The sequence below is a fragment of the Diabrotica virgifera genome, chromosome 3 (assembly GCF_917563875.1).
Source record: "Diabrotica virgifera virgifera chromosome 3, PGI_DIABVI_V3a".
NCBI lineage: Eukaryota > Metazoa > Arthropoda > Insecta > Coleoptera > Chrysomelidae > Diabrotica > Diabrotica virgifera.
Window position 1 is genome coordinate 28,009,827 of NC_065445.1, and position 18,734 is coordinate 28,028,560.

An 18,734-nucleotide genomic window follows, 5' to 3' on the forward strand; every position below is an offset into this window, starting at 1 on the left:
GGAGTATTGTGGTAATTTATCATATAATTGGCTTAAACTAATTACTCGGGGGTTTTTGGGGTCGCTGAAAATGAATATGAGGTTGACCAGAGTGTGCAAAGTACCTGGTGCCTGCAGCGGGTGTAATTAACGTCTTCCTCTGGAGTATTATGGCAATTTATCATATAATTGGTTTAAACTCGTTACTCGGGGGGTTTTTGGGATCGCTGAAAATGAATATGAGGTCGGCGACAGTGTGCAAACTACCTGGTGCCTGCAGCGGGTGTAATAAACGTCTTCCTCTGGACTATTATGGTAATTTGTTAAATAATTGGCCCACACTTGTTACTCGGAAGTCTTTGGGGTCACTGAAAATAAATATCGCGACGACTAAGTTCTAATTTCATAGAATATTATAAAAAAACATGATTATTTTGTTCAGGATCTTCATTTTTTTTAATTTGGCGCTTAAAATTATGTTGGCAGTATTGATACATTCTTGACTAATTTCATTTAGGATTTATTGCCTTTCTCTCTCACACGTTTGTATACACTAATATAAACGGCTACACGTAAAACAAGTTTAAAAACTATTTATAAACACGGTCATTTACGATAACAGCAAAAACGGTGTTACTCGCTCAGGTATATATATATATATATATATATATATATATATATATATATATATATATATATATATATATATATATATATATATATATATATATAATGTTCTTGAACTCCTAAGTGGAGCATAGAGCTTCAGTGAAAACGCGCCATCGGGTTCTATTTTGCGCTAGGGCCTTCACCTCATTCCAAGACTTTCCTTGACTTCTTATCTCGTCCATGATGGATCTTCTCCAAGTTTGTGCTGGGCGACCTCTTTTTCTCTTTCCTTGGGGATTCCACTCTAGGGCATTTTTTGCAATACTGGAACTATCTTTTCGGAGTGTGTGTGACCTATCCGCCCCCACTTTCTGTATTTTATTTCATTTTCTACCCTCTTTTGTTGGGTCAGGTGTAGCAGATCTTCGTTTCTGATGGTGTTTGGCCAGAAAATACGAACAATTCTTCGTAGACATTTGTTAACAAAGACCTGCAATTTGTCTGTAAGGTATTTTGTCACTTTCCAGGTTTCACATCCATAGAGTAGAACAGACATAACATTTGACTGGAATATTCGGATCTTTGTCCTTGTAGTATATTCTCCAGACCTCCAAACAGGGTTAAGCATGCTGAAAGCTTGTTGAGCTTTTCGTATCCTCATACGAATATCGTCTTCTGTACTCGCTCAGGTACTCGTGTCGAATTTTTTCATAAAAAATATTGATTAATATATTTTTGAACAAATCATTTTAGTAATATATTTCTATGATAGTGTTTAAAAAATTCAAGTGTGTCTTTCATCAATAATTCAGGTAAATAATGGTACTTATATATAGATGATCTAACTCGTATTTCATCTGAAATTCAAACTTATGATTTTTTTTCAGTTATCTCATTACTGCTCGTATCAAGTAAAAGTGATTGATAGATAGGGTGAGGCAGATAAAATGCCTATTAAAAATATCTCGAGAACTAAAGGTAAGTGAATCATCAAAATTGGAATACAGGGGTTTTGAGGTATGAATTATTTAATGAAAATATTTTGGTCTCTTTGCTACTTCCGGTTATACCGGAAGTTGATTGAAACTTCTTTTTTTTAATGGGACACCCTGTATATTTTTACATTTTTGGATTCTGCTCGATGTCTTCTTTATTTTGTTGTAAGTCAGACTGCGGCAACTCATGTGGGTGCAGGAAGCATGGGTTAGTTTGTAATTTAGCCTGAAAAAATTGTGCAGACTCTGATTGCACAAATATTGTATTGGACTCGAGAGTGGAAGGCAATAATGAAGAAGAAGATGATAATGATGAAGAAAATTAATTTTAAAGATAAATTACGATAAATTTTGTATAATGAACTTTTTAGCCATAAATATATTATAATAATAAAAATTTATGTTTATTTATAATAAAAATACCACCCTTTTCGATCACTATAGTTACATCGAAGAAAATAGAATAAACCAAAAACCCCGAGTAACGGGTTAAAACTAATTATATGATAAATTGCCATAATACTCCAGAGGAAGACGTTTATTACACCCGCTGCAGGCATCAGGTAGTTTGCACACTCTCACCGACCTCATATTCATTTTCAGCGACCCCAAAAACCCCCGAGTAACGAGTTTAAGCCAATTATATGATAAATTACCACAATACTCCAGAGGAAGACGTTTATTACACCCGCTGCAGGCACCAGGTAGTTTGCACACTCTCACCGACCTCATATTCGTTTTCAGCGACCCCAAAAACCCCCCGAGTAATGAGTTTAAGCCAATTATATGATGAATTACCACAATACTCCAGAGGAAGACGTTTATTACACCCGCTGCAGGCACCAGGTAGTTTGCACACTCTCGCCGACCTCATATTCATTTTCAGCGACCCCAAAAACCCCCCGAGTAACGAGTTTAAACTAATTATATGATAAATTGCCATAATACTCCAGAGGAAGACGTTTATTACACCCGCTGCAGGCACCAGGTAGTTTGCACACTCTCACCGACCTCATATTCATTTTCAGCGACCCCAAAAACCCCCCGAGTAACGAGTTTAAACTAATTATATGATAAATTGCCATAATACTCCAGAGGAAGACGTTTATTACACCCGCTGCAGGCACCAGGTAGTTTGCACATTCTCACCGACCTCATATTCATTTTCAGCGACCCCAAAAACCCCCGAGTAACGAGTTTAAGCCAATTATATGATAAATTACCACAATACTCCAGAGGAAGACGTTTATTACACCCGCTGCAGGCACCAGGTAGTTTGCACACTCTCGCCGACCTCATATTCGTTTTCAGCGACCCCAAAAACCCCCGTGTAAGAAAATTGAGTCAATTTTTCCTACTATTTACCGAGTTACAAATTTATAATAATTGCCTATTTCAAAATGCACTTCTGAAATGCATTTTTTTCATGTACAAATGCAATTTGAGATTTCTTATTCATTAAATTAGTTCACAAAGTTTCCTGACATTCTCACGAATCCAACGCACCAATCCGCATTAAAATCGACACCTCAATCCTTCAATGCCTCGACTATAATAGTATTCTCATCATGTATCTGGCTAAATAGCTAAGCGCTTAAGTCACAAAATAAAAAAAATTGAAAAAAAAAATATTCTTAGTGGCCTAGCACCTTTACCTGGGGGCCTGGGGGCGAGGTGAGTTATTAAATTCTATTTTCTTAGTGCAGTCATTTTGTGACGTCTTAAGAAGTTACATAAATGACGTCATTAGGCTGTGAAATTTTAACCATAGAAAGACATCTTTATGACTTTTATTTACATCATATTCAATTGGCGTCTGCATTACATCAGGATATTGCTGGGTGTACACAACTAAACAACACTTTTTTTATTAAAAGATTTATTTCATTAAATCAAAACTTAAATGGATACACTTTAAATAAGATAATAATAACAAATATGATTTTCTACCTACTAATGTGTTAGTGCTAAGAAATACATAAAACATCTAGTAGTTCAAGTATTATGTAACGCTATTTTTGAAGATTTTTACCCACCCCGTAACGCACTCTTATGGGAGTTTAACTATTGCGTATCGCAATTTTTGAAGATTTTTGACCCAACCTGCGTTACGTAATACTTGAACGGTCCCTTAACACATTAACTGCCCAATTGAAAATTTTTGTTTTGGTCTTCAGGCTCCATAAGATATATGGATACATAAGGTAATATATAAGATATAATATATATTTTCGTATAGCTCCCCTACACTAACAAGCTTTAACACATTCGGTGGCCATGAGGCATGGGTAGTGTCACGAAGTTTTACCAAAGGTACTGACGACACATAAGTTGTGTCTGTAGTACTGTGTAACTAAATACATGATTTAGATTTAAGTATGTGGTACCAGCCAAGTGGAGCTTGTTCAAGATGGGCATCGAACGTGTTAATCTGGTCATGCACAGAGTTATACTATAATATATGTTATATCTCATATCACTCACTATTTTAATGAGTGAGCCTGCATACACGAACTATAATATATATTATGGTTCTGTATATGCAGGCTCACTCATTAAAATTATATTGAAGGATATGAGATGTAATATATGAGATATAATATATATTAACGTATAGCTCTCCATTCGTGCCAAGTTTTAAGCTTAACTGATAACTGATGGATACTCTTTTATCCAAAATTTTATGAAAATTTTGAATGGCCATATTGGTATTAATTCCACAACCCCTTCCTATAACAATATTCCCATTGTTGGATGTTATTGCAGTATTTCTACTGGAAATACTTACTAAAATTATATGTATCTGCATTATTTAGAAGTCTACCCAAAAAGCTATGAATACTCTCTAAAATATCATTAATACATCTTGTATACATAGATTTTTTTTTTCAGAATCAGATATTTTATTAAGATTTACTTGCCGTGCCCTATCTATGTGCCAGGCACTTAACAGTCTATTAGGAACAGAACCCATTACATTTGACCAGGCATTGTAAAAGGTGTCACTTATGTCTGATATGAAAACACTCGACTGTACATATAATACCAACACACACATACGTATTTAAAAAAAAATTGGTAAATAAAAGTATAGGTATCTTTTCTATTTGAAAATAAGAAAGCAGTACAAAATCCATTCCCAAATTCATCTTTTACTAATACTGTTGTAAGTTCAAAGTCATAGCATCATTTTGGCACAGCATTCATGAAAATAAGACAAAAATCATAAATGTTAAATTCAGGATGAATATCCATTAGTATGCCCTGTTGTTTGTAAAATAATGTCGGACATGACATAGTCTGTAAGCATTCCACCCAAAAATGAACACTGGTTGCGTCACCTTTGTACATATATCCATCTTTCAAATAAATGCCCACAAAAAATTCCCACAAAAATCCCCGGACAAAAAATCCCCACAAAAAATCCCGGACAAATAATCTCCACAAATTATTTACACAAAATATCCCCACAAAAAATTACGGACAGAAAATCCTTAAGAAATATTTGCTGCTGATTAGTTCTCTAAAACTTTTCCCGTGAATGCGATAAAACTCAAATGCTTTCAGCCTCAGTGTATAGAGTTATTTTGAATTTCAATTCCATATCAAAAACTTCAAAGTTTACGTAACAAAAGAGTGAGTTTTTTCAAAAATCGTGGAAGATATGGGGAATGAGGTAAGGCTGTGAGAATCATGTTCCAATATTATTTGCTTAAATCTTTTGCGCATTCTGATTTGAATAATTATAACGACGCCGTATTTATTTTAATGCTTGCAAACGATATTAAAATATTAAATAAAAATTTTATTCGCGAAAGAATAGCAACGAGAGCTCTAAGCCTCCAACAGGTTCACACTCATAGGAGCTGTTTTTTAGCTAAAAATAATTAATATAATACCACATATCAAACCAATATGAATCAGATGTTTCGTCCTTCCTTGGTCTCATCAGCGTTTTACAGCCATATTAAGCGAACTTTACATTACATACTACCTACATGACAACAAACGGACAACTGATTCTGTTAATATTAATCAGTTGCCAAAATGAAATTATTGTACGCAAACATTATACCCATACACACGTGATAATTTCATTTTAGAACCAATCTTATATTGTAAATGTATTGAATATAGAGAAATACAAACAAGCAAGTAAGCAAATTACTGTTACATTATAAAATTTATTTTTGTGTTAAGTAAACTAAGGGTTAAACTTCGTTTTTTTTGGTATTTTATTGTATGTTTTTTTTTATAAAAAGCGTGCTTATAAGAAAATAAATCATTATAAAAGAAAGCATGATTTCTAAATTTTTTATTTATTTATTTAATTGGCATTGATAAATGCCACACAGCCAGTATGACATTGATAAAATCTTCTAAACATAATCTAAACTTCTAAACTAATATAAAACTACACACACCGGCAAAATTAGCCGAACACCTTAAAAATGAGACATGTTTGATGTCACGAATCTCCTAATCCTGTTGTCCGATTTGAGTGATTCTTTTAGTATGTTATAGCTTTATTAGTTAAGAATATCGGTGTAATAATATTGTTGCTAGACAGGTAAATTTCATTTTATACCAGATGTTACAATCATACTGTGTTTTTTTCTTAAAGTTCGAAACACCTTGTGGAATATTCTAGCATATATAAAATATTTAAATTACAACTCGATTGTAGACTTAGACTTTTTTAACATTTTCTTTTTTGATTCATTTGCTTATGTTGGAAAATAAAAAAGTTATGTGCTTTAACAACTAGCCATGCTTTTTATCAATAAATCCTCATAGTAGGGGAGGAAAGTATGCTAAATTTGCAGTTACTCTAGCGTTATGGGGACCTATTGGATTGTGAAGAGTGGGTGCTAAAACCAAAAAAAGTTAAGTTAAGTTTTCCATAAAGTGTGGGACTCTCCATTTTTTAATTTAATTTTCCATTTCCACCAATCGTTTTTCCGATTGTAGGAAATATAGGCTATATCTATCCATAATTGGAAAAAATGTTGCGAATAAAAGTTGCTTATTTTTACGTCAAGGATCCAAATCTGCAATAAAAATTGGGGGCTCCTATTTAAGATTTTAAAGTAGGTTTTAAAGTCTTTGGTGCCATTCGGTAGATTTTTGAAAAATATTGAATAGGTGTATTTTGCAGTTTTACGATCTGATGTTCATTTCCCGAAATATCGCAGGGTTCGTATTTAAAAATTTTAATTTACCCCCCACCCCTCTCCGTGGGGTGTCACGAGCCCCCACGGAGTTAGGGTGGGGGATTTAATTTAAAATCTTAAATAGAAGCCACCAATTTTTATTTCAGATTTGGATTCTTTACGTAAAAATAAGCAACTTTTATTCGACACATTTTTTCGAATTATGGATAGATAGCGCTATAATCGGAGAAAAATGATTGTTTCAAATGCAAAATTAAATTAAAAAATGAAAAGTCCCCCATTTTATGGAAAACTTAACTTAACCTTTTTCTGATTTTAGCACATACTCTTCACAATCCAATAGGTCTCCATAACGCTGGAGTAACTGCAAATTTAGTATACTTTCCTCCCCTACTATGAGGATTTATTGATGAAAAACATGGATAGTTGTTAAGGCTATGGGTACATAATTCGCAAATATTTTACGTGTATCCCTACTTTTTCTGTCTTTACACGGCAAATTACGTGTAGTAAAATTCACACTGGTGTGGATATGTAAACATTACTAGAATGTCATTCTACTTGAAAATGTCATAATTAATTTAAAGAGATGGCTTTTGAATGTTCTTGGATAACTGTTATTTTTATAATTGCAAATTATTAATTCAGTTAATAAATGTGATAATTTTTTCACTAACTATGTTTTCAGTGATTGTAATAATTTATTTGTACAACAAAAACTAATAATCAATCGAGAAAAGAGGAAAAGTGTTAAAGTGATTTTTTAATAATGTTGTTATTTTGGAACGCTTACAATTTTGAACATCTCTAACAACAAAATACTTGGATCACAGGATATATCTGATGTATTCTCTGCTTGGATCTTCCACAAATAATACACAATAAATAACTTTTTATTAAGTTCACGTCTTAAATCAATTATTTATCAAGTACACTATATATCAATAATATTTAATCAATTTCTCAAAATATTCCCGATGCAATGTCAAATATTTAAAATTGTCACTGATTGTCAGTGTCTGACTGACAATATATGCTGACAATATTATATTCGGTTGAGTGCGTTGTAAGACAAAGACAGATTTGGAAAATATTACCACGGCATTGTGTTCATTTTTTTCAAATCCTGAAAAAACCAATAAATATTTTTGAAAAATTTAAACGCAGAATGAAAGACTAAATTATTACCGAGGGCCGAAAGTCCCTTAGAATAAATAAAAAGTTTATTTTGAATGAGATATTTGAAATTAAAAATCACACTAAATTTTCTCTTAGTTTTTTCACCCCTGTAACTTATTAAAATAAACATTATAGAAGTTCTCAGGGACTTTCGGCCCTCGCTAATAACGTAATCTTTCATTCTGCTTTTAAATTTTTCAAAAATACTTATTAGTTTTCTCAGGATTTGAAAAAAATGAATCCCCATTTGAATAGCATTGCAGCCGAAAATACGTACCGATCCTCTTAACGCACATAACTTTTTTATTATCTTACATAAGTAAATGAATCAAAAAGGAAAATGTTAAGAAAGCCTAAGTCTACAATCTGGTATTAATTTTAATGTTTTACATATGCTAGAATATTCCACAGGGTGTTCCAAACTTTAAGAAAAAAACACAGTATGCTTGGTACACCCGGTATAAAGTGATATTTACGTGTCTAGCAACAATATTATTACAACGATATTCTTAAATAGTAAAGCTATAACATACTAAAAGAATCACTCAAATCGGACTAGTGGTTTAGGAAATTTAAGGCATCAAACATGTCCCATTTTTAAGGTGTTCGGCTAATTTTGCCGGTGTGTGTATATCTAAAACTACTTTACAAAACTACAATACCATAGCAAATAAGGGAAGCAAGGTCGTCAAGTACCTAACGTCATAACTAAAAAAACACATGTTTGAAGCATGCCTCAAGGATGAATGAATTTCGTTCTCAGAATTGGTGACACATTTTTCAAATTTTGTCGCTTTTACAGTCCCATTTTAAGAAATGGTAGTATGCTAGATAAGGAGGTTTGAAGCAAGCCTCATCTGTAATGATTTGAGAAAGCTGGAATGAGATGCATGATGCATATAATACTGGCACGTGGAAGACGGATACAAAGATAAAGAGTCAGGGCCGTACCAATTTTAATGTTTTTTCATAAAAATAAAGTTATTTAGGAAATTTCAAAAAGCTAAATTATATTTAAAAAACTGATTATGAAATATCGAAATAACGTAAATAGTCGATTGATATACTGGTGAGGCACTGCCTCACCTGCCTCATAGGACAAGCCGCCACTGGTCTGAAGTGCACTAAAAAAGTAAAATATAGGTAGGTATATAGGTAGGTATTAGGTTTAGAATCAAACACACTAGTTTAAAATTGTAAATTGTAGTAAATATTCATGTTTAATATTTAAAAAGTAGTTTAGTGGTAACACTTGTGTTTTAAATTATATTGTGTATATACAAATATTTTACCTTACATTTTTGAAGAAACTCAAAATAAACTTTGAAGAGATATTTATCTGATTGTGGTATATTTAAGTGCTCTATAATCTCTATATCATCCTCATGCCCATAATGTGTTTTAAAATATGTTCCTGCACAACAATCAGTTTCAATATTTTTAGATACTATTATTCGACTAGTACACCAAATAAACATTTTGCACGATCCATGGGATTTAAAAGCTCCTTCTCTATCTTGTTTTGTAGCATAATTTTTTGAGGATCGCATAATATTCATAATAAGAAGTTTCATGTTCTTGTACTCTTGTTCTCTTCCTGTGACATCCACACAGTAAAATCTACAAAAACAACATAACAGGTTATTACATGGGCAGTTATACTACTTATAGCATACTTTGTATCTACTCTATTATCTAGTATTACTCTATTAGTATCTACCTACATAAAACTATCTTTGACATCTAAATTTTTGATATGACATCAACCTTAATACTTAAATAAAAATAAATAATAATGTGGAAGTTACACGTACCTACCTAAAAGTTTTTTAATTGTAATTTTATCAATTGGAAAAGACTGCAACGCAACATATAACGAGTTTTAAATTATGACACAGTACAATATTTGTTTCAATATTTGCGTGTAGCCCAGTCGGGATACCATTTGACCTTGCATTAGGAGCTGCCCCAAATTTTATTTTTCTAATCGTTAGGGGGGGGGTCAATAGTTTTATAAATTTAAAATCTCGACTGAATTTGACCGTTGCGTTAGCCGCCATCTTGATTTTAAACGAGAACCGTTTTTGCTCAATATCTCCGCCATTTTCAATTTTTCGACAAAAAATATACAAACTAAAATTGTTGAAAATGCGATTTTCTATAATTTCGTTTATTATAATTTTTTTCGTGCGGTTCATATTTTCCGAGTTATGGGAAAAACAGTGACGGTTAAAGCATAATTATTGATATAATGAATTATCTCGTTTATTATTACTTTTACAACAAATTTTAACTTATACAAAAATGAAGAGAATTAAATTTTGTACAATTTTGATCTCTTTCATTTTTTTGATAAAATCAATATTTAAGGTAGTACGTAGCCGGTAAAGGCGCGAGCGTAAGACCCGATTGATTTTAAAGCAATTGTTTTTGTTCAATATCTTCCCCATTTTCAACTTTTCGACAAAAAGTGTACGAACTGAAATTGATGCAATTACGATTTACTACAATTTTTCGAGAGAACCAGTGGTGGGTCTAAGAGGGGGGATGGGAAAATTCCCCCCAACGGGGTCCAAAATTTAAAAAAAATTGTTGAAATATTAAAATATGTTAGCTGACATGAAACTTAGTTATCGATAGACAAATTCAACCAATAAAACCCGCTAGTTAATAAAATTAAGTGAACTTAATGCATATAAGTTATTATTTATGTCTTTTATGCACTTAGTTTGGTTGGTGTTCATTGGAAGTTTCAAAAATTGTATAAAATATAAATCTCTTTATTTTTGTTTATGTATAATTATGTCGTAAAGTTAATAATAAATGAGACAATTCAATAATTATGCTTTCCCTCCGCTTCCACTATTTTCCTCCTTAACTCGGAGAATATTGATCTCATAAAAAATTGTAGAAAAGAAATTTTAGGAAATTGCGTTTCCAACAATTTTAGTTCCTACCGTTTTTGTCGAAAATTTGAAAATGGCAGAGATATTAAGCAACAACGGTTCTCCTTTAAAATAAATATGGCGGCTAATGCAACCACGGAATTCAGTCGAGATTTTAAATTTACACTACTATTGATCTCCCCTAAAGGATAGAATTATAAAATTTGGGGCAGCTCGGAAAAAAGATTCAATTCAGTAATTATGCTCCCCCAGCACTTTTTACTATTTTCCCACTTAACTCGGAAAATATCAACCGCATGAAAAAAATTGTTAAAAGGAAATTGTCGGAAATCATATTTGGAACAATTTAAATTGAAGATGGCGTAGATATTGAACAAAACAATTGCTACAAAATAAATCAAGTCTTACGCTCGCGCCATTATCGCATACATGCTACCTTAAATATTAACTATAGCAAAAAAATGAAAGAAACTAAAATTGTGTAGAATTCAATTCTCTCTATTTTTGTACAGGAACATTTTTGTCGTAAAACTAACAATAAACGAGATAATTCAATAATTATGCTCTATTTATATATAACTGTCACTATTTTCCGCTATAACTCTGAAAATATCGATGGCACGAAAAAATTGTAAAAATTGAAATGATAAAAAATTACATTCTCAGCAATTTTGGTTGTTATACTTTTTGTCGAAAAGTTGAAAATGGCGGAGATATTGAGCAAAAGCGGTTCTCGTTTAAAATCAAGATGGCGGCTAACGCAATGGCGAAATTCAGTCGAGATTTTAAATTTACACTACTATTGACCCCCCTAAAGATTAAAAAAAATTAAAATTTGGGGCAGCTCCTAATGCAAGGTTAGGCCTGTTATTCGTCTAACCAGACTGGAGTAGTGTAAATAAAAAAAAATCGTAATCACTTGTAAAAGTAAGGTTAAGATTTTTGAGTTGAGAAAACAGAACTGTCAAATGTAAAACCAAACTGGCATTAGACTATAAATTTTTAAAATTCCCGCTAAAAGGAATCTGGCAACAGTGCCGTCGTTTGCTGGATATTTAATCTCTCCTGTCACTATTACACTATTGTCTAGGAAACCCTGGAACCAGATTCCTTGGGCGCTTAGCCCATGAATCAGGTCATCGACAACTATGGTCCATAATGACGGTGAAAATACTAATCACACTTTTCCGATTTCCAGTGTTCCAGTCTTGGTGTTGAAGACACCAATTTACGTGATCAATCTTGTGCTGCCTGGTTAACTCGGGATTCCGTAAGTTTCTCCTGCTATACAGGGTGATTGATTAGTAGGATAAAGCTCAATAGCTCCGCTATAGTAATAGATAGCAATAAAAGTTAATAACAAAAATTTTAGCCACCTTTGAGCTTCACATTACAAAATTAGTTAGAATGTTACAGGGTGTTTGATAACACAATGGCAGACCAAACTTATGTTTTTTTTAAATGGAACACCCTATATATTTTATTTTAAATTTGAAATCCTGTTAACTTCTCCATCACAAAAATATAAATTTTTGTTATATTATATAGGGTATTTACAAAGTTATAACCAATTTTATATGAAAATCGTAACAAGTTCAAGTCCCTGTATAAATAAGAATAAGCAAAACAACAATGGTTTATTAATGCCATATTTTTTAACGTATTGTCAAAATTTTCAAGAATGGTCGATATTGCTAATTTTCTTTAAGTATATCAAATACAGGGTGAGTCAAAACGCAAGTACATTATTTTCTCAGTAATTTTAAATGGAACTTTTTATCACTATTTTATGTTTGTATTTTATATCACTATTGAAAAGTACCATTACCGTACTTTAATTTTTAGATAACATTCCCTATGTCTAAATTTATTAGTTTTCGAGATATTTTCATTTTTCAATGAACCAGTAGCGTGGCCACCCAAATCACCAGAATTTAATAAACTGGACTGATTGTTTTGGGGTTACGTTAATAATGAAGTTTATAAAATACCTCCAACAACAAGGGATGAGATGAAAAATGGAATACAAAGTGTATTTCGATGTGTTAATTTACAAATGCTCCGTAGAGTAAGTAGCATTCAATGATCGTTTTTAGGCGTACATAAATGTGTTAGGAGATAATTTTGAACACCTTATGTATTTAGATATTAAAAATATTTTATTAAAAGTAGCTTCTAATTTTTTCAAACATGTTTTTTTGCAAAATGTATTACTGATAAATTATGTTTCGTTCTTTATTTGTTACATTGTTACATTTACATACAAAAGTAGTGTTTAATTGTCTTCACAAAATATTGTACTTTATATTTGTGTGTTTTTTGTAAAATTTATTACTAATTTTCTTTGTTTATTTGTTGCATTTACATAAAAAGACAGTTTTTAATTGTTTCAAAAATGTTGCACGTAGTGGTTGTGTTTTTGTTTGTAAAATGTATTACTAATAAATTATTTTTATTTCTTTATTTGCTACAGTGTTGCATTGATTACCTACCGGATTCATAATCGGTAATCTTCAATTGTCAATTCAGTCATGGCTTACTTAAAATTTAGATAAATTTAAAGACCTAAAATAATTTGCTCTGAAAAATGAAAATATCTCGAAAACTAATAAATTTGGGCATAGGAAATGTTATATAAAAATTAAAGTACGTTAATGTTACTTTTCAATAATGATATAAAATACAGGGTGTTCCATTGAACATTACTGAGAAAATAATGTACTTGCGTTTTGACTCACCCTGTATTTGATATAAAGAAAATTAGCAATATCAATAATTCTTAAAAATTTTGACAATAAATAAAAAATATGGCATTAATAAACCATTGCTGTTGTGCATATTTTTATTTATACAGGGAGTTGAACTTGTTACGATTTTCATACAAAATTGGTTATAACTATGTAAATACCCTGTATAACATTACAAACCTTTATATTTTTGTGATAAAAAAGTTAACGGGATTTCGAATATAAAATAGAATATAGGGTGTTCCATTTAAAAAAACATAAGTTAGGTCTGCCACTGTGTTATCGAACACCCTGTAACATTCTAACTAATTTTGTAATGTGAACAAAGGTGGCTAAAATTTCTGTTATTAACTTTTATTGCTATCTATTACTATAGCGGAGCTATTGAGCTTTACCCTACTAATCAATCACCCTGTATAGTCTTTGGGCACGGCAACTCTTCTTCTTATCGGTTCAACTAAAATCCCAGGCAACCAAGTGACGTCAAGAACGTCGAGGAAACGTTAGTTTTTGCTTGAATATATACACGTGTTTGAAGATTACGTCGTATAAGCGTCTTTTGTAGGTGATTTTAAATACGTAAGATTAATGACGTTAAAATACGTCTAAAAACACGTTTTCATTTCAGACAGCCTAAGTGTGACGTCACAAAATTGGGAGGAGCTTAAAGACTTAATGCTTATGACTCCAAACAGTTTCCACAAGAAGTTTTTCATTTATTGTTTACGTACTTTGTATGGTAAAATAAGACTTTTCATTTACATATTTAGTTGAAGAAACGTGTTAGTTAAGAGATTTTCATTCATTTTTCTTAAGTGAGTTAGTTTAATGCAATAATTCTTCTTGAAAACCGTTTGAGGTTATGTTTTAATTTGTTTTGGTGTTTATTTTCGGTTAATGAACCAACTAATTATGTGTTATCGAGTTTAATTAAATTAATTTGTTAATAAATTTATTAGTCTATAATATCAGTTTGAACACAGTAAGTATATATAAAAAGTAAAAATTCTTTATTGGTATGTTGCATTGAGGGTATTGTAATCCTATACAATTTTAGAGAGTCATCCATTTGGTTTTACTTTTAGATTATGGGCTAAATTTAAAACGGTTAAATGAAAAATTGCAATACCAACAATGCCCACACGAATAATTATTGTGTATCTTTAAAACCATAAAATGAAAATAATCTAAAAAACGACATAAACACTACGTTTTTGATATCACGTATTCAAAACGTGATAAAAATGACGTCAATTATGGTGGGATAAATTCACGTGACTTTCGACGTCGAAAAAACGTGATAGACTGACGTGGTTTGGTGATAATTATGACGTCTTTTCGACGTTTTGTAAACGTTATTTGGTTGCCTGGGATACTTACACCTATAGCTTACAAAAGCTGCAGATTTCAAATACATAGTGATTCCATATAAGTTTGGTTGAGTGTATATTGTGTATTTAGATTAGATTAATTATATAAACTGTTTTGTTTCAGCGGAATCATCTCCAAAAAGAATGAGATCTATTGCCCCACTCCCGAGGAGTTAATTCTGGATTACGTTCTAAAAAATAAAACAAAATATTTGGAGAAGTTATTCAACGCAAATCTTTTAAAATGCAGATATTCTCATCCAGTATATACATATTATGTCGACATACTGTCAATAGCATGTGTGATGGAAGAAGTAAAAGCATGGACGGTGGAGTGTTTAATAAAAATGGGAGCCGATATAAGATGCCGAGATGTAGATAGCTGGGAGCCCCTTCATTATGCCGCCCTAAGATCCGACTACCCCGTACTAAAAGATATTACAGACGAACTAAAAAACAGGAGATTTCATTTAAATGAAATCTTAGTAGACAACAACAATGCTTTAGATATACTTTTTAGCTACGGAAATAAAGATTCCGTAGACTTTGTCGCTTGTGCTAAACTTTTAATAGACGAAGGAATAAATGTAAATTTGGCAGATAATAATAAGATAACATTTCCTAGTGATTGGGCAAATACAAAAAAGCTTAAAGATATCAGAAAAGATATTCAAGATTACTATGACCAAATTACTAGAGGTACTGAAGAAACAGTAGATCATGAACCAGATCAAACTGACCCAAATGATTGCCTGTTTGAGCTTATAAAGAAAAAAGACGAAGATGGGTTTCTGAATTATGACAGTGCCATTATTGTCAACTTGGCTGATAGTGATAATGGAAAGATGACTCTTTTACAATTTGCATGTGAAAATCGTACTAAACGGATAGTGGAGCGTCTGCTCAAGGTTGGTGCAGATAAAACCAAAACCACGACTATTAAAAAAGAGACACCTATAGAAATTGCAGCTGACCGTGACTACCATGAAATATTTGAAATTCTCATTGACCAATATAAGGAAAACGAAGAAATTCCAAAATATGTAATTTCAGAATTCCTACCAAGATTATTACAAGCATACGACAGTCCACTATCTAAATATAAGTCGAGCTGTGATCTGTTGTTAAAGAAACTAAAAGCTAACAGAAACATTTATGATTTAAATGAAAAAACAAAAAATACTGGATATACTCCACTCCATTATGCAGCGCGGTATGCTGACACAGCTACTGTCATAAAACTTGTAGAAATGGGTGCTTCTTTAGACTGTAGAAATGAATCTGGATTTATGCCTGTGCAATACTTGGATACTGAACAATTAGAAGCAGTTTTGGATAACTGTGTTCAAGGTGATTTATCCGACAGGAAGAGGAAGATTAAAGAATTCAAAGTATCTATTAATTTCAGTCCATTACTTCCAAAAAAAGTGGAGACTAAGAACAATAATACTGATCCTTCATCAGCATCGATGGAGACTAACAACGATATAGAGATACAAAACTTAGATAATAATAACGACACAACTCCAGAGTCTATCAATTTACTCAACAGTAATAACGTTAACAAGAGTGATAATATTTATGAAACAGATCTTGTATTCTACATGAGTGGAGTACCAGAGTTCAAGCATTTGCTTAAACACCCTGTGGTAGCAAGTTTCTTGTATCTGAAATGGCATAGCACGAGATGGTTATTTTGGGCGAATCTTGCCTTTTATTTAACTTTTTGTGCATTTTTAGTCATCAATGTATTTCTTAATTCATCAATTTTTCAGTATACCCTACTGTGGTTTATATTATCAATTACACTTTTGGTTTTAGCGTTTAGAGAAGTCTTTCAAATGTGTTTGCGATGTAAGAAGTATTTCAAAAATGTCGAAAATTATATGGAACTTCTACTGATTGGGTTAGTCGCTTTAATTCTGTTGAATTGTTTCAGCACTAGCACCCAAAAAGCAATTTCGTCTTTGTCAATGCTTTTAGCAGGCCTCGAGTTAATTCTGATGATAGGTCAGCATCCAAATTTATCTACAAACCTTGTAATACTACGAACAGTGTCCTACAATTTTTTCAAGTTTCTCCTTTGCTATGTATTATTGATTCTTGCATTTCCTCTTAGTTTTTATATCATTTTCGCCAAAGATCCCCAAGAACTATCTGCAAACAATACAAAAGAAGACGATGCTGACCCTTTTGAGAATCCAGGATTGTCGCTGTTTCAAACTATCGTGATGTTAACTGGAGAACTTAATGCTAACGATTTAAGACAGAATTTTGAAAAATTTCCAATAATTGGCAGATTAATATTTGTTATATTTATATTCATGATTGTCATTATATTGCTTAATCTCCTCAATGGGCTTGCTGTAAGCGATACACAGATGATTAGAAATGATGCCGAATTAGTAAGCTATATTGAACGGGTTCGGTATCTTCGAGATATCGAAATGATTTTTAAGGATAAAAAACATTGCTGCTTAAAACTACTCGGGATATTAAAAAGGATAGCTGAGAAGAGCTCATTAACTCGTTCTAAGATTACTGTGCTTCCCAATCAAGATGGTCAAATTAAAGAAATTAATAACTTATGCTTAGATCAAGAAATTGTTCAAAGAATTAAAAATATAATTAGGACTAAAGTATAACGGAAGAACAGCAGTACATACATGTTCTAATAGCCGATAAAATAATTTGGTTAACTCTTTAAAACAAGTTTAAACTAGATTTTGTCAAATAAATAGATTACCGAGGACCGAAAGTCCCTTATAATAACCAAAAAGTTTCTTTTGAATGAGTTATTTGAAATTAAAAAGCACACTAAATTTTCTCTTTTTTTCGCCCCTGTAACTTATTAAAATAAACAGAAGTTTTCAGGGACTTTCGGCCCTCGGTAATAATGCAATCTTTCATTCTGCTTTTAAATTTTTCAAACATACTTATTAGTTTTCTCAGGATTCGAAAAAAATGAGTGCATTTAAAACATAATGGAGTGACATTTTGCATTGCGTAATCGTGAAATAAAGTATAAAATTTTAGTATGTAATTATTTTTTTGCGAAGTTAGCTACATTTTGACAAACACACGGGGGTGGAAATTACTATACAACCACGTGCTCGATAACCAATATTAAGAGTAAACAAACATAAATCTTACCCCAATCAATAATTACGTATTTACACCCAGTGGCGGATCCAACGACCCCCCTCCCCAGACGAAAATATAGTTATTTTCCTAACAAGTGCAGAAAGTCATACTTTTCCGCACGCGACTGCAGTTTGCCGAACGACGCGAAGCGGGAGTTCGGCAAGCAGTCGAGTGCGGAAAAGAGACTTTCTGCAAGAGTTAGGAACAATATTTTTTCTACGAGTCTTTAAAAAATGACCAAATCTTAATCAATTCATTTAATTAATATGAAAATACATACACAAATTAATTCTTTGACAAGGTTGTCAAAACCAAACTTTCAATATAATTAGTTAGCATGACGACGATCTTGGTTTCCATGACGATGCTTCAAAACGACTGTTATTGTCTACCGATTTGACTTTCGAATATTATGTCAAAATAATTTTATTTCATCGAATTGTCGCGTTAATTTCATTAAAACAGGAACACAATAAGATACATTTGAAATAAAATAGTAAATAATATCTAAATATTAGTTTATTGCATGTATTGATAATTCTTTTAAGGCCATATTAAAATATCTACACGCGTGCGGAAAAGTAAAACGCGTGCGGAAAAGTGAAACTTTCTAAACTAAAACGCGTGCGCG

The 18,734-nt window shown here is 32.0% G+C and overlaps 1 protein-coding gene across 1 annotated transcript in view; it reads left to right on the forward strand.

Moving 5' to 3' along the window:
• Positions 1–17,994, forward strand: part of LOC114340279 (transient receptor potential cation channel protein painless) — a 39,909-nt gene extending 21,915 nt beyond the window's left edge. Inside the window, exon 3 of the mRNA XM_028291012.2 lies at positions 15,084–17,994. Within this exon, the coding sequence (XP_028146813.2) occupies positions 15,084–17,604 (2,521 nt within the window). The 3' untranslated portion in view covers positions 17,605–17,994. The remainder of the gene's footprint in view (positions 1–15,083) is intronic.
• The last annotated feature ends 740 nt before the right edge of the window (positions 17,995–18,734 follow it).